This window comes from Odocoileus virginianus, chromosome 20, assembly GCF_023699985.2.
Source record: "Odocoileus virginianus isolate 20LAN1187 ecotype Illinois chromosome 20, Ovbor_1.2, whole genome shotgun sequence".
In the NCBI taxonomy this organism is placed as follows: domain Eukaryota; kingdom Metazoa; phylum Chordata; class Mammalia; order Artiodactyla; family Cervidae; genus Odocoileus; species Odocoileus virginianus.
The window spans coordinates 44,236,456-44,253,646 of NC_069693.1; the positions used below are offsets into that span (position 1 = coordinate 44,236,456).

Here is a 17,191-nt window from a genome sequence, read left to right on the forward strand (position 1 = left end):
GCAGGAATATCCCCCAGAGAATGAAAAGGCAACCCACTCCAGTATGCTTGCCTGGGAAATCCATGGACAGAGGGGCCTGGTGGGCTGCAGTCCACAAGGTCGCAGAGTGTCAGACCAAACTTAGTGACAGAGAGTAAAGAGAGAGAGATCATACCTGAACTGACAGCATGCAAGGCACATCTCCAGATGCGCATCTTCAGCTCACAGCAGTTTCTTTCATTTTATGATAAAAACAGAACAGAAAAGTGGGATAATTCTTTGGAGTACAAAAGCCTTAAGTTGTTTATTTCCCTGCTTTCATTAAAATACTTTGTTTCAGAGGGCCTACTGTCTAGCTTAGGGAACTCTGCTCAATGTTACATGGCAGCCTGGATGGGAGGGGAGTTTGGGAGAGAATGGACATATATGAATGGCAGCGTCCCTTTGCTGTCCACCTGAAGCGAGCACAACATTGTCAATCAGCTATATTCCAATACAAAATAAAAAGTTTAAAAAATAATAGTAAAATACAATAGTAAACTTTTTAAATGCTTTGTTTCACACTTGAAAAATGACCTAATCCATCACTTTCTGCCTCTTAACAGGATGGAAATTTCTCTCTCAGTACTGTTCTTGAAAAACCTCAAAATATGATGGTGGTGGGACAGTCAGCATTTGCCGACTTTGGTAAGATTGTTTTCGTCTTTGAAAGTCTCCCTGTCTCTCCTACCTAGTCATATTAATTCATTATATCTGAAAATAACTTTAATATCTTCAGATCAATTAGAGATATAAAAGATGTCTATCATAGGATTGGGGCTTCCCAGGTGGCACAGTGATAGTCTACTTTCTAATTCAGGAAACACAGGAGACTCAGGTTCAATGCCAGAGTCGGGAAGATCTCCTGTAGTAGGAAATGGCAACCCACTCCAGTATTCTTGCCTGGAAAATCCCTTAGACAAAGGAGCCTGGCAGGCTACAGTCCATGGGGTAGCAGAGTTGGACACAACTTAGCAACTGAGCACACACATACATGCGATAAGTGACATATTGTCAGGTCTTTCCTATTGGGTTGGCCAAGTTCCTTCAGTTTTTAAGTAAAAACACATTTCCGTTTTTACCAAGAACTTATTGAACAGCATATTCACCTTTTTGTTCCACTACCTTCTGCCATTTTTCAGGCAACTTCATAATTCCACTTTCCCAAAAGTTTTTCTTTTTAAGCAAAGAACGCTTCTAGGTACCTTTTACAGTCTTCCAGGGAATTGAAATGTTTTCCTTTAAGAGAATTTTGGAAAGACTGAAATAAATGGAAATCCAAGGGTACAATATCTGGTGAATACAGCAGACAAATGAGAACTTACCAGCCAAGCTGTAACAGTTTTTGCTGGGTCTTCAAAGAAACATGCAATCGTGCATTATCCTGCTGGAGTCTGTGTTTTCTGTTGACTGATCCAGATGCTTTTCTTCAAGTGCTGCTGTCAGGTGGTCTCATGGGAAGCAGTACTTGTTGGACTAATTGTTTGGTTTTCCAGAAGGAACTCATAATAGAAGACTCCCTTCTAATTCCACCACATACACAGCATCACCTTGTTTGGATGAAGACTAGCCTTTTGTGTGGTTGGTGGTGTTTCCTTTTACTTGCCTCATGATCTACTCTGTTCCTGGTTATTGTACACTATCCACTTTTCATTGCCCATCAACAGTTTGTTTTAGAAACAGAACATTTTTGTTATATTTAAGTAGAGAATTGCATGCAGAAATATGGTTAGTGTTTTTTTTTTTTCCCCACTTAGATGGAACTCAAACATGAAAGCAATAACCACAACCAAGCTGGTGCAAATGATTTCCAGTACTCCATTTGGATTATTATTGGTTTGTTTGGTTTTTTTGGCCACCCTGTGCAGCATTCAGGATCCTGGTTTCCCAACCGGGGATCAAACTCATGGCCCCCTGCTTTGAAGTGTGGAGTCTTAACACTGGACCTCCAGGGGAGTCTTGATTGGGGTATTTTGAGTATGTCAGTTATCTCCCGTGAGGTATTACATTGATTGTTCTCAGTTAATGTCTCTATTTGACTGCTGTCAGTGTCCACAGGTCTACCAGACCATGGCTTATTGTCCAATGAGAAATCTCCAGCAAGAAATTTGCAAGCCACTTTTGACATGTTCAGTCAGTCACACCACCTTGATACAGTGCACAATTTTTTTTTTTTTTTTTGCTTTTCAGCTGGTTTTTACCTTTCTTGAAATAATAAAGCATGATATACCAAAAATGTTGCTTGTTTTCTTCCGTCTTTAATATTAATGTAGCTACACAAAAATTCACCAATTCTGATGTTTTTTAAAATGCACACTGATGTGACAACTGTCACAATATAATCTAACAAAATTGTTTCAAATGAAGTGAATGATAACTAAGCACTACTAGACCCATCTTATGGAAAAAGCTGAAGGACTATTTTGGCCAACCCAATACAATAAAGAACAATTTATGACATGTGTTTAAATTACAGTTTGAATTTAAGGGACTCCTCTTTGCAGGAGTAGCCTGCAAAACAAGAATATCTACTAAATGTTCTCTAAAGACTATCAACTAGTAATTATCATAACATTTTTATGTTTATCCACCGTATGAAACAATGGAAAAAAAATTGAAAAAATTAAGCTGACCTCTTGAAACTACTTGAATATTAAAAAACATTTCTGATTTACATCTGAATTCCAAAGAAGAGTAATATTTGTTATAAATCTCTATATTCCATAAGAGTCTACACAATACATCAGGTTTAGAACTTCCACGAGGGTGGAGGGAGATGGGTTGGTAGCAATAAAGTTGTAGAACTAAAAAAAAAAAAGAACTTCCAAAACATATGTGGCTCTTTCAGAATTTGTCAGGGTTATTATCCAAAGGATTTTAGTGTTAGATTAAAAAATGGTCTAGATAGCCACTTCTAAGAATCCATAGCTCACTCCCATCCTGTTTTTCCTTCATTCTACAAACACCTCAGCCTGTTCCTCAAAATGCAAGTGACACCTTCCTACCTAGAAAGGCTTCAGTTTCTTTATTTACAAAATGAAAATGATTATAACCACCTTATGAGGCTACTGTGAATAACATAATGTGAGTAAAGCACAGTGTCAGGCCCATAGTAAATACACAGAAAATTATTGTATAATCTGAGTCTTTTTATTGGACATGTTTGGTCTGATTGTTGTTGCTGCTTTTTGCTCAGCTGACTAAATTATCTCATTGTTTAGTGTCATAGACATGTGTCCCATGGCAATTAAAGCAGGAGGTTTGATAGTGTTATCTGATGAAAATTTCAACATGAATCTTTCTATTGTACTGTATTTTACTTTTATTACATTGAACATTACTTTGCTTTTGAGCAGATTTCTGGGGCCCAGTTTATTATCTTTAATGCAAATAGTCAACTGATAGGATACATGCATTTTTCCTTTAATTTGCTGATGGACTTGATTAGCTGGATTAATGACAAGTCTCTCTGAAAGTCTCTCTAGGGAAAAAAGTTTATATGATTATATAATTCTCAGAAGACTAATACCTCCCTTAGAGTTCCAAAGAACAGACAGGAGAGATAAGAAAGCCTTCCTCAGCGATCAATGCAAAGAAATAGAGGAAAAAACAGAATGGGAAAGACTAGAGATCTCTTCAAGAAGTTAGAGATACCAAGGGAACATTTCAGGCAAAGATGGGTTTGGTAAAGGACAGAAATGGTATGGACCTAACAGAAGCAGAAGATATCAAGAAGAGGTGGCAGGAATACACAGAAGAACTGTACAAAAAAGATCTTCATGATCCAGATAATCACAATGGTGTGATCACTAACCTAGAGCCAGACATCCTGGAGTGTGAGGTCAAGTGGGTCTTAGGAAGCATCACTACCAACAAAGCTAGTGGATGTGATGGAATTCCAGTTGAGCTTTTTCAAATCCTGAAAGATCATGCTGTGAAAGTGCTACACTCAATATGCCAGCAAATTTGGAAAACTCAGCAGTGGCCACAGGACTGGAAAAGGTCAGTTTTCATTCCAGTCCGTAAGAAAGGCAATCCCAAAGAATGCTCAAACTACCGCACAATTGCACTCATCTCACACGCTAGTAACGTAATGCTCAAAATTCTCCAAGTCAGGCTTCAGCAATATGTGAACTGAACTTCCAGATGTTCACTGTTTTAGAAAAGCAAGAAACTTCAGATCAAATTGCAAATCACTGAGATCATAGAAAAGCAAGGGTTCCAGACATATATTCTACTTTAATTAGGAACACCAAAAGCTCAGGATTCATCCATAGTCTGGGAAATTCTTAGTAGTCGGAAATGCAACCCACCAGATTCTTTGGAAAACCTTATGCAGGTACAGGAAGGCAACAGTTCAATGGGTACAATGGACACAACTAGAAACTGTACAAATACAGCGATAGGATATGTCAGGCTGTATATTGGGTCCTGCAATTTTAGTTTTTTAAGTACATAATAAATTCCGTTTTTGACAAGAAGACTAGCTGGAACAGATTTCCTTTGTTCATAACCTCGATATTTAGCAATCATAACCACTTTGCAGAAAGTTTTTGTTAAGGAATAAAAGCTTCTTGTGAACAGTATACAGGGAATGAAATGTTGTCTTAAAGTCAATTTTGAAAACTAAATCAAATTGGACATCACTCAGGGAAATAGATGGGGAACAGACAAATGAGAAACAGTCCAACTTTAATTTTGTGGGTCTTCCAGAATACATGCAATCGTGCATTTGCAGAGCTGGTTTTATTGAGATCAAGATGCTTCTTAATCTCACTTGGAAGAAAGTTCTATTGTTGACCAACGGAACCAAATGGGAAAGCACGACTTACTTTCCCACAACAAGTCACCGTCTTGGATGAAGACTAGCTTTAGTGTGGTTGTGGATGTCTTATGTATTGGAACTTGTGGGAAACTTCATTTATGCCCATAAAGTTGTGCTTTTAAAAAGACTTGTTGTATATTTAGAGAGAATTGCTTGCAGAATTGGATGCCATAGATGGATAACAAACCTGAAAGAATACCACAACAAGGGATGGTGCAAAGTCCAGAACTCCATTGGATTTTGGGCCACCTCATGGAGAAGGACCTGTTCATCGGAAAAACCTGTGCCGGGCGTGATTGGGGAGTCTGAGGAACAGGACTGCAGGGATTGATTGGGGTTTTTGGTATCAGTCATCCGTGAGTATGACATGATTGTTCTGAGTAATCTCTATTGTGATGCGTCAGTGTCCACAGGTGTTACCAGACTGGTTATTGGTCCAAAGAGTAATCATACACGCACTGAAATATGAAGCATTTGACATGTTAGTCAGTCACCCACCTGATACAGTGCACTTTTTTTTTTTGCTTTTCAGTGGTTTTACCTCTCTGGAACATAAGCAGGATACCAAAAAGGCTTGTCTTCCTCTAATATTAATGTGCAAAAATCACCTATTTGTGTCTTTTAATGCTCACTGAGTGCGTCACATCAATCTCAAAATTGTTTCAATATGAGTGATGATCATGCCTTATAGACATTATAAAAAGTGGACAACTTTCTCCCCTTTCCCATAAAGTTTTTCATAATTTTATGTAGTATATCAGTAAACTTTTAAATATATCAGTAAATTTTAAATAAATAGCTCACACTGTCTTTTTAAAACTTGAAATATCTTTAGCTGCGTATTATCAAAAACAAGACTACTTATGTCTCCAAACAGATGGCATTGAATAAGGTTATGAATGTTAATATATAAAAATAGACTCTTTCCTATACGTTTGAATATGTCTATGATTTGCATCCTGCCCTCCATCCTCCACCCCTCCCACTCCTTTTGAACTAAGGTGCAAGGAAAATGATTGACAGCCAAAAAGGCAGCAAGATATCAGAAATTTGCCATTTCATAGGAAAAACAAAAAAAGCACATGCTTAAATAAATGATACAGTTCACAGGAAGAATCCTATACTGAAAGGAGTTTTAAATGGCTCCCAACTCTCTTAAGTTGTCTAGGAACAGAAGTTTTGGGGGTATTTTTTTTAACCTATGGTGAAGTTTTTAATCTTCCAATATAAAATATTTTTTAAAAGAGGTCAGAAAACCTACTCTAAATTTAGACTTTGCTGGTATAGTAAGAGAGGGTGATTTGAAATCAAACAAATCAGGAATTTTTGGGGGTAAAACAAGGAAATAGTTATTCATACTTATGATAACATTATCTTTTCCCTTTGTAAGACAAAGAAATACTTTCCCAAAAATTAAATAAAGCTATGAAATTTTGTACAGGCAAAAAAAATAATTATCAAATTCTTTTAGGAGGGAAGAGCAGAAAAGTATGTTGTGCAATATGATTATCTCAAAAAAATCAAACTGAGGACTTCCCTGGTGATCCAGTGCCTAAGACTCTGGGCTCCCAATGCAAGGGGCCTGGGTTTGATCCCTGGTTTGGGAACTAGATCCCACATGCCACAATTAAAAGATCCTGCATTCTGCAGTTAAGACCCTGTGCAGCCAAAGAAATCATAAATTTTTCTTTTAATAATCAGAATAGTATGTAATATATCAAAATAATAATAATGGTTGTTTTAAGAGTAGGATAATAGGTTATCTTATTACCTGTTTTCCAAATTTTCTGTTGTGTGGTTCGATTAATTTAATAATGAGAAAGTAAATTATGGAAGGATACTAGTCAACTGTACCAAGAAAGAAACCAAGGTATGTACTCAAAGTGTTTAGATTTTGTTATCATACTTCCTCTAACTTCATATGTAATTGACTCTATCCTCTTAGTTGCATGAACAACTCCTTCAGAAAAGTTTATGTACTTTCTTGCAGTCTTTAACTCCTACAGCTTTGTAAGTATAATGTTCCTAAGTATCTATGGGGAATTGATTCTGAGACCACCCCACCACCGCTAGTTCCCCACAACTACTGCCAGATACCCAAATCCAATGATATTCAAGTCCCTTATACTGTAGAAAATTACATACATAGTACAGTCAGACCTCCATTACTGTGGCTTCTGCAGTTGGTTAAATGGATGCAGAACCCATGGATCTGTACAGCTAGCTGTACCTTTTTAAATAAACTTCAGAAAGTAAAGTTAAAATCTTCTGCTGCGATGAGATATACAGAAGGAAATGCGTCTAGGACATGGAATAGGATTCAGGGGATGATCATTAGGATCTCTGAGACACCTGAGATTATTATATCAAAAGAGGGGTAGATTTAAGCAGTTTTAAAATACTGGACTTTCTTGGGATGAAAACCAGTCAAGACACAGGTTGGGGATGAGGTGTTACAAGCATGAGCTAACTGCATCAGTGATTGGAGGGACAGATGTTAGAAACTTTACAAAGAAAGAATTGGTAAATGTAGAGATTGGTTTGACACTAGAAGGAGTTAAAAATATTGCCTCTGAATGTCTAAAAGAATCATTATATTCTCTACTGTTCTTCACAGAGACAGGTAAACAGGAGAGTAAACTAGCTAGTAAGGTACTTTAAAGTCATTACTTTAATAATGCTAGTAAGACAGCAAAGCTGAAAGAAACATTTATGAAACGTAAGTTCAGTAATAAAACCAAAGTAAGCTTGAAAATCCTACAAGACCTGAATGAGCCCTCCAAGAAGGAGCGTATGAACAGAGTTTTACAAGAATAAGGAGGAAGTAAAAGGATCAGTAAAAGGTGGTCAAAAAGTTTTGATGGTATTTAAAATGTGATGCCCAAAAGGTGTCATTTATAGAGCTCTTTAGCAGTTCTTGAGTCATAAAAATCAGCCAATAAGTAGTTGCTGCTGCTGGTTACTAGCTGGGCCCTGGCCTCACGCTTGGGATATCTGCAGTCCATAAATGCCTCTACTGATAGTTAATCAGTCATCTTCTAGAAAACATGTTTTATATACTTACCTGGCAGGGAAGATACCACGATCACGAAAACATGTTTTGTGTCAAACTATTATATCACTCTTTTAAACTGTATGTTAAATGTTTTTCTAGGTACACTCAGAATATCAAAGTCTAGAATTTCAACAGATGAGGTAATAGTTCTTTATTAAATTACATAGGACAAAAAAGTCAAGAAAAGTAAGGGTTATTTTTTCTATCAAAAAATTATGTACAACCAGATTTAGAGAAAACATTAATTTTGTATGCAGTGCCAAATGTAATAGAAATCAATGAAAAGCTAATAAAACTGACGGGGGAACAGAAACTTTAACAGAATGTCAGAATTTCCTATAGATTGAATCATATTTTAAATTTCACAATATTCATGGATTTATATATCCAAATCTAAATCTTGTGTATCGGATTATCATAAAGGGATCACACTTTATTCTTCAAGTGAGGGAAGAATGCTGGCATGTTGACAAAGCCTGGGAATTATCAATCAGGCCCTAAATAATCCTAAAAATAATAAAGAAGTTAATGAAAACAGAAAACTTTGTCATTTATGAAAGTAACTAACATATTGGAAAGTTAGTATTGAACCCCTTAAATTGTGTCATGTATGATTGAAGCCAAATCTTATTCAATTGAGTAACCCAGTTGTGTAATAAACAACATATACTAAAGTAAAGTAGAAAAGGAGCAAAACCCCACAATCAGATTATTTTATGAAGTTTTAATGCTGCTTATAAAAATTCAGAGTTTAATTCCAAATTAACCATAAAGTGTTAGTTGCTTATTCGTGTCTGACTCTGAACCCATGGGCTGTGGCCTGCCAGGCTCCTCTGTCCATGGAATTCTCCAGGCAAGTATATGGAGTGGGTAGCCATTCCCACCCCCAGGGGTCTTCCCAACCTAGAGATTGAACCCACTTCTCCCACACTGTGGGCAGATTCTGTATGGTCTGAGCCACCAGGGAAGCCTAGGTATTTTATTATTTTTGATGTCATGGTAAATGAGATTGTTTCTTTAATTTCTCTTTCTTTTGTTGTTAGTGTATAGAAATGCAAAAGACTTCAATATGTTAATTTTGTGTTCAGCAACTTTACCAAATTCTTTGATGAGCTCTAATAGTTTTCTGGTAGTATCTTTAGGATTTTTAGGATTTTCTATGTATAGTAGCATGTCATCTGCATACTGACAGTTTTACTTCTTTTCCAATTTGGAATCCTTTAGTTTCTTTCTCTGATGACCATGGATTTGCCATGCCTTCTGAATCTACGTTGAATAATAGTAATAAGAGTGAACATTCTTGCCTTGTTTCTGGTCTGAGAGGAAGTACTTTCTGTTTTTCACCATTGAGTGTATGTTTGCTGGGTTTGTAGTGTATGGCCTTTATTATGTTGAGGTAGGTTCCCTCTATGCCCACTTTCTGGAGAGTTTTTAAGATAAATAGGTGTTGAATTTTGTTGAAAGCTTTTTCTGCATCTATTGAGATAATCATATAGTTTTTATTCTTCATTTGTTAATATGATGTATAATATTGATTTGCAGATATTTAAGATCCCTTGTATCCCTGAGATCTCACTTGATCATGGTGTATGATATTTTTAATGTATTATTAGATTCAGATCACTTGGTCTTCTGTTGAGAATTTTTGTATCTATTTCATCAGTGATACTGGCCTGAAATTTCTCTTTTTTGTAGTATCTTTGTCTGGTTTTTGTATCAGGCTAATGTTAGTCTCATAGAATGAGTTTGGGAGTGTTCCTTCCTCTGTAATTTTTTGGAAATAGTTAGAGAAGGATAGGTGTTAATTCTTCTCAAAACCTTTGATAGAATTCACCTGTGAAGCCTTCTGCTCCTGGACTTTTGCTTGTTGGGAGTTTTATAATCATAGTTTCAGTTTCAGTGCTTGTGATTGTTCTGTTCATATTTTCTATTACTTCCTGGTTAAATCTTGAGAGATTGTACCCTTCTAAGAATTTGTCCATTTCTTCCAGGCTGTCCATTTTATTGGCATCTAGTTGCTTGTAGTGGTTTCTTATGATCATTTGCATATTTTTGTTGTCCATGTTAACTTCTTTTTTTTTCTGATTTTATTGCTTTGAGCCCTCTCCCTGTTTTTCTTGATGAGTCTGGCTAAAGGTCTATCAATTTTATCCTCTCAAAGAGCCAGCTTTTAGTTTCATTGATCTTTTGTGTTGTTTTATTGGTCTTTGTGCCTTCCTTTTATTTCTGCTCTGATCTTTATTGCTTTCTAGCTACTAACACTGGGTTTTGTTTCTTCTCTCTCTAGTTGCTTTAAGTGTAAGGTTAGGTTCTTTATTTGAGATTTTTCTTGGTGTAAGGTTGTATTTACATAAACTTCCCTTTTAGAATTGCTTTTGCTGCCTCCCATAGGTTGTAGATCATTGTGTTTTCATTGTCTTGTGTCTCTAGGTATTTTTTAATTTCTTGTTCAGTTTCTTCAGTGATCCATTGTTTGTTTAGTATCTTACTGTTTAGCCTCCTTGTGTTTCTTCTTTTTTACAGTTTTTTTCCAGTAATTGATTTTTTTTTTCATTTATTTTTATTAGTTGGAGGCTAATTACTTTACAATATTATAGTAGGTTTTTGTCCCAGTAATTGATTTCTAATTGATATTCTAATCCAATAATGCTGTTGTCAGAAGGGATGCTTGATATAATTTCAATTTTCTTAAATTTACTGTGACTTCATTAGTGACCCAAGATGTGATCTATCCTGGAGAATGTTTTATGTGCACTTGAGAAGGAAGTGTATTCTGCTGCTTTCAGATGGAATATCCTATAATTATCAAGTCTGTCTGGTCTAATGTGTCAATTAAGTCTTGTGTTTCCTTATTGACTTTCTGTCTGGATGATCTGTCCATTGGTATAAGCTGGTGTTAAAGTGCCCCACTCATAATCTATTTTACACAGGTATTTTAAAAATCAAATGCCTTCAAAGAAACGGATGACTTTATTACAGAAGAGGTTGTATAGGGTAAAGTTCTAGGTACTGTGCTTTCTGGGCTTGGTTTCACTTTTTGAGTTATTTAAGACTACCTTTCGTTCTGAAAACTTAATAATGAACTTTTGTTTTTTGTTTTCTATAGTTGAAAATTGGCTGCTCTTTTGTGAAGTAGCCTTATTTATTTTTTCACTAAAAGGGACTCTAAATTCCAGCTGACATTTATCAATAAAAGATGTTTCAGATTTTCCCTCTTAAATGTACTATAGCACCTTCATCACCAGTCAGAAATTATCAACTAGATATAAAAACAATATACTTCAATATATGGAATATGGATAACTAGATGTAAGCACTGGATTCAAGGAATTTGAAATATAATTCATGAAATACCTTGACTTTTATGGTACAGACATATCAGCTCAGTCAAATAGTTGATTCTATTCTTTAAAACTGTATAGGGATCAGTTTTTCTTCCATGCAGCTTTTTTCCTGTTCTGTACTGAAAGATGTGCAAGATGTTAACCAATTCAAAATACCTTTATTTTGAGTGCCTACTCTTTAGATTCTAGATGCTTGACATGTAGCCATGAATGAAGCATATAAAAACCTTGCTTTCATGAAGTTTAAACTCTGTTGAAGAAGGAAAAACAATAAGAAGTTAATATTTTTATAAAGTGTTAAAAGAGTTTTGAACAGATTAAAAAAAGTAGTGTAAGAGAAACTGAGAAGGCCTATTTTCTATAGCTGATTGGAGGTCATATTTGACCTTCCAGTTGATTGAAATCACAGGAGATCTTGGAAGAATGTAACAGAGGTAACACCTAAATGTATGTTCAAGGTACAAAAAGAAGAAAGGCACTTGGCCAAGTCTTTAGGGAATTGAGAACCAAGGTAAGAAATTTGGGTTTTATTCTAGATATAATTGGGAGCTTCAAGGGAACTTAATAATCAAGCAGTATTTTGGACATAAGTTTGTGATGTCTGTTAGATACTAGAATGTTATACATGTGGGTGATACAAGCTCTGAAGAGACACAGAGTTGGATATCAGTATGTCCTTGTTTAAATACCTTTTAGAAGGTGGATAATGGATAAATAAAGGAGTACCTTCCCAGTGTATCCCACCTTTCTTCCTAAAACTAGAACTGTAACTTATTCCAGCCACGGTGAGTGGCTTCTTTGCTGTTCTTCAAGCAGTCCAGGCACAGTTTCCCCCTAAGGGCTTTTTCCTTTGCATGGACTGCTCTTTCTCCAGATATTCCTCATGGTTCAACTCCCTTACCACCTTCTGCTGCTGCTGCTGCTGCTGCTAAGTCACTTCAGTCATGTCCGACTCCTACTTAAATGTCACCTTTTCCATACCTTCCCTGACCACTCTATTTAAATTTGTAACCCCTGCCCTGACACTCCTGACCCTTTCCCTCTTTACTTTTTCCATTGCATTTATCACTATCTGACATATCATGGATCTGACATCACATCTGCTTTTACTTATGTACTCCATTGGTGTGTTTTGTTCACTGTTATATCTCTTGCCTTGGAACAGTTCTAGTCACATTGTAAACACTCAATGAACAATTTTGAACATGTAACTTAATTTTTAAAACATCTTAATTTATTTCACCATTTGATTTTTAATAATTGATCCCAAATTTAAGACATGTCTTAAATATCTTCAGCCATAATCCTAAGCCCAGACTTCTTAGTGTCATTCACATGATGAGGACAGGTCTAACATTACTTTTGCTCATTCTGATTAAAATTAAGTGACTGAATTAAAAATTGTTCTAAATCTCTAAAATAGATGGATGTTGATTTCAGTAGGAGACATCCTAGGTCCTTGTAAATTTTAATTCTCAGTCTTTGTATTTCCATTTTCTAATTCCTGAATGCTGACAACATATATTACCTGTACTGTTTATATTATTTAACATTTAAAGAGACCATTGTATTTGCATGGTTTCTGAATATTGCATTGAATCTTCATAGTGTCAATTTGTTCTGACATGATCAGAGTAAAAGCAACCAATTTAAGTAGTTCTCTCTAACCTGCCAGCATGACCTACCCCTATTTCACCAAAGAAAAACAATACTATTGTAAATTTTTGATAAGTCTGAAATATTTTCTATGCGCACATTGCCATATGACATGGGAAGTAAATAGGCATTCTTAGAATACTCTTCTAATGTCCATCTAGTTCATTAGTATTTCCTTTTCATTCCATGTCACTGTGGCTATTGCATTGCAGTGGTTGCCATAGCAAAATTGATTAGTCCCTGAGTTTTATTTCTAGCAAAGACTATAAGATATCTATCGTTGTGAGTCACAGATGCCAGATGTGATTTTGATAAATATTTTGAATGCTTTTTGATTGGAAATGGTAATTTATATACAAATTGTAAAATTGCTACTTCTGAGTCTTGATTTTATACATACTCAGCATTCAAAGCATACTAAGCTATACTCCTTTTATTTAAGATTACAAATTTGAGGAAAAACTAGGACCCTGAGTCTGTGAAGTTTTTTTTGTTTAAGTTTTATATGATAGATTCTTGCCTTTCTAGGTAAGGGGTTTTGGGTTTGTTTGTGTTTTTTGTTTTTGGTTTCTTGGGTTTTTTTTTTTGGTACAGCTATCTTTCTGACTTACTAAATTCTCAAAGTTATACTGTTCTTTTAATTTTTCAAAGGTGCATGGTATTATGAGTATATAATTATTTCTTTGAAAATTAAATTTAAAGCACTTAAAGAGTCTGTAAGATAGTGTTATATTTTACATTATCACATTACTGTTTTGTAATTTAGTAGGGTTTTTGTTTTTTGGTTTTTTTAATTTAAGCTAATTGGGATGCTTGTCTCTCTAAGCCTGCCCTAATTAGTAGAATGGATCTCTGATAACTGGAGCAATCCATGTAACTGATCTATGAACTTCATCATACATTTATCTCTTTGTTGGTTGATTGCCACAGTATTGGGAAAATGGTTACTGCAGGATCTTTCCAATTCTTAGACCTTCCAGTTACATACAGCCTAAGACTAATAGTGAAATTTATTCCTCTCTGATACCTTACACCTGAGGGGAATTCCCCCAATCAGAGCAGTATAGAGTAATATACTCTCAGAGCCTGAGAATAAATTGTGAAGATCCCCTTTCTAAATGTCCTACGACATTTTCAAGTAACCCAGGCTTCCATTTCAACCTTATTTCCTTTACATCTCTGCATTTTCATTCTGTGTAAATACCCCATCCATAAATAAGCAAAAGCAGAGATGTGCATCTTGGGTATAGGTAAGTATACAGCTCTGTGCTTAACCTTCACCCTCTAAAGAATTGAGTGATGGGTTGGATGGATCGATATGTGGTGGATAGATGGATAAAAGCACCGTTTGCTACTTATCCCTTGTCCAGAGCGATCCATTCCCTTAATGAGTCTCACAAAGTAATCAGTTTTTCTATTCTGTTCCATGATAGCAAGTCAGTACCCTTTTATTTCTGTTGTAGCTACAGACAAATGGACATTATCTGTACCTAACTTGCCCCTGTCTATAATTATACCCCAAATAACTAATGTATTCTTAGTTAATTTAATCAATAGAAAAGTTTCAAAGTTTTGTTAAATCAATGACATTAAGGATTTAGTAGTTAGTACTTTTGAAATATTTGTTTACTTCTTTTTCATAATACTTAACAGTTTCTTATTATTTGGCAGGAACTCTTTTACACATTGTGTGTTTTACCTTCATCTCAGTTAATCTTCCCAAAACTCGCTGAGGTGAGCAAATTATTTATCCTTGATATACAGATGTGGTAACAGTGGTTCAGATGTTAAGAAACTTGCCTAAGGGAACAAAACTAAGTAGTAGTAGAGCTGGAATGTGATCTTTGGCTCTGTCTCACAAACTGTGAGATACTCCTTCTGTGTTAGTTCTTAAAATGTGTGAGCATCCTTTGTTGATGTTCTCCAATCGTGACCTCTTGGTAAGCCCTGTTTTGGTTTTTTAAAACCATGTATCACGTTGATAGTGAATCTTTAACCTTCTGCTCCCTGCAAGATGGCTTTTCCCTTATTACTTTTAGAATTTTTATACTGTCTGATTTTTTGTGATTATCCATCTCAAAAATTTGGTTTTATATATATGTGTGTGTGTATGTGTGTATGTATATATATATATATATGCATATACATATCAATAATTCTAAAATTTATAATGTTGTGGATTCCAGAAAATATCAAAACCAGGCAATGGTGATTTTGATACAGAATTCACTATGTAAAAAATCTCTTGTATTAAGACAGCTCTTCAGAATATTTCTTTATCAACTATAATATAGTTTTTATTCAGATGAAGTCATTCTGCCGTTAAGTTCTGAGAACATGTGGGAGATCATTTCCTAGAAATAAGCTCCTTGATTTCTCTTTGATTTTGATTTTTCTCCCTTCCCTAGATGTTTGCAGTTTTGCAGCCACACATTTGTATTTTTCAGTTTTTAGAACTCTGGCTCACTTCCAAATTGTGACTCATCATTTGAAACCAGGATCTCTCTAAATTTATGTGAACAAATTCTTTCTTAAATATTCACTAATACAGGTATAAACATTCTTTATGTCATATCCTAGTTCATATTTTTTAGATCAAGACTTTTTTGCCTCATACAGATTTCTTTTTCTATTCTCCTTTGTTTGAAGTAGCAGTCTTTATTTGAAAGATCTGCTTATATCTGGCATGTGTTAAAGATGTCAGTTAAGTCTCCTGCGTCTCATACTTATAATCTTCTCAAAATAAGCTGCTAGTTTTAAAAGTGGCATATTTCATGTTGAAAAGTTAAGGCAGCAGAGAAAGGAATGTAATAGATGGTTTAAAAAGAACCTCACTGTTTGAAAACAATCACCAACTCAGTAAAAGTGGTTGAGGGCTTACAGAGTAACTTTATTTCCTATTTTAAATCTATTGCAATGTTTATAGCAATTAGTACTATTTTGCTTCTGAAGATTTGTCATAGGCTCTAGATCCACATATATCTAGATTCAAATTTCAGTTCTGGGTAAGTCATTCAAACTCTTTAACCAACTGTTTCTTTATGTATACTGTGAGGTTATCACTAGGTTGTAAACATAAAATGGTATTGTAGGTGCTTTAGTATCTTGGCATTACATGCTGAATAAATGTGAGCTCCAACAACAATATTGTTTTAGACCATTTACTTATAGTTTAATATCCTCTTTATTCAATATATTCTTTAAAAGATGAAAGAGTAATTCAAAATCTTCCTTTAGAGCCTTTCTTCTTTCCACTCTGCCACTTCCAGTACATCTATCTAAACTTCTTCTTCCTCTGTACTGGCTTATACTCCTCAAGCCACCAAAACTCATGGAGTTTTAACTTCCTTCTTATCTCTTAAAACTGTCTTACCCCATGATTATTTCTTAAACTCATCTCTTTCCTACCTTACTGTGAGATTACTGACCTAACTCCATTCTTGTACCTCTCCAAACCATTTTTCCCTCTGTAGTGCCACTTCTACACAAAATGAATCTGAAATACTAAAAGCCTTTAATAGTTCCCTGTATCATTATGATAAGGTCCAGTCTTTGCTATGGTACATAGGCCATTGTGGATCTGGCTTCTTGTTACTTATCTCTAACAAGATTTCATTATTTCTGGAGTTATTTCTCCACTCTTCTCCAGTAGCATTTTGGGCACCTGCTGACCTGGGGAGTTCATCTTTCAGTGTCATATCTTTTTGCTTTTTCATACTGTTCATGGGGTTCTCAAGGCAAGAATACTGAAGGGATTTGCCATTCCCTTCTACAGTGGACCATGTTTTGTCAGAACTTTCCACCATGACCTGTCGGTCTTAGGTGGCCCTGCGTGGCATGGCTCATAGTTTCATTGAGTTAAACAAGGCTATGGGTCATGTGATCAGCTTGGCTAGTTTTCTGTGTTCTTTAGTATTCTTGCTTTGAGAATTCAGTATTCTTCCCTTGAGAACCCCATGAACAGTATGAAATGGCAAAAAGATATGATACTGAAAGATGAACTCCCCAGGTTGGTAGGTGCCCAGTATGCTCTGGAGAAGAGTGGGGAAATAACTCCAGAAAGAATGAAAACACAGAGCCAAAGCAAAAACAACACCCAGCTGTGGGTGTGACTGGCGATGGGAGAACAAAGTCCCATGATGTAAAGAGCAATACTGCATAGGAACCTGGAATGTTAGGTTCGTGAATCAAGGTAAAGTGAAAGTGGTCAAACAGGAGATAGCAAGAGTGAACATCAACATTTTAGGAATCACTGAACTAAAATGAACCTGAATGGACGAATTTAATTCAGAT

The 17,191-nt window shown here is 35.5% G+C and overlaps 1 protein-coding gene across 2 annotated transcripts in view; it reads left to right on the forward strand.

Annotated features, from left to right (window-relative positions):
• ITFG1 (integrin alpha FG-GAP repeat containing 1) overlaps positions 1-17,191 on the forward strand; it is a 300,650-nt gene that overhangs the window by 85,319 nt on the left and 198,140 nt on the right. For both annotated transcript variants that reach the window (XM_070451356.1, XM_070451355.1), the window contains exon 8: positions 585-666. In XM_070451356.1, coding sequence (XP_070307457.1) covers positions 585-666 — 82 coding nt within the window. The remainder of the gene's footprint in view (positions 1-584; positions 667-17,191) is intronic.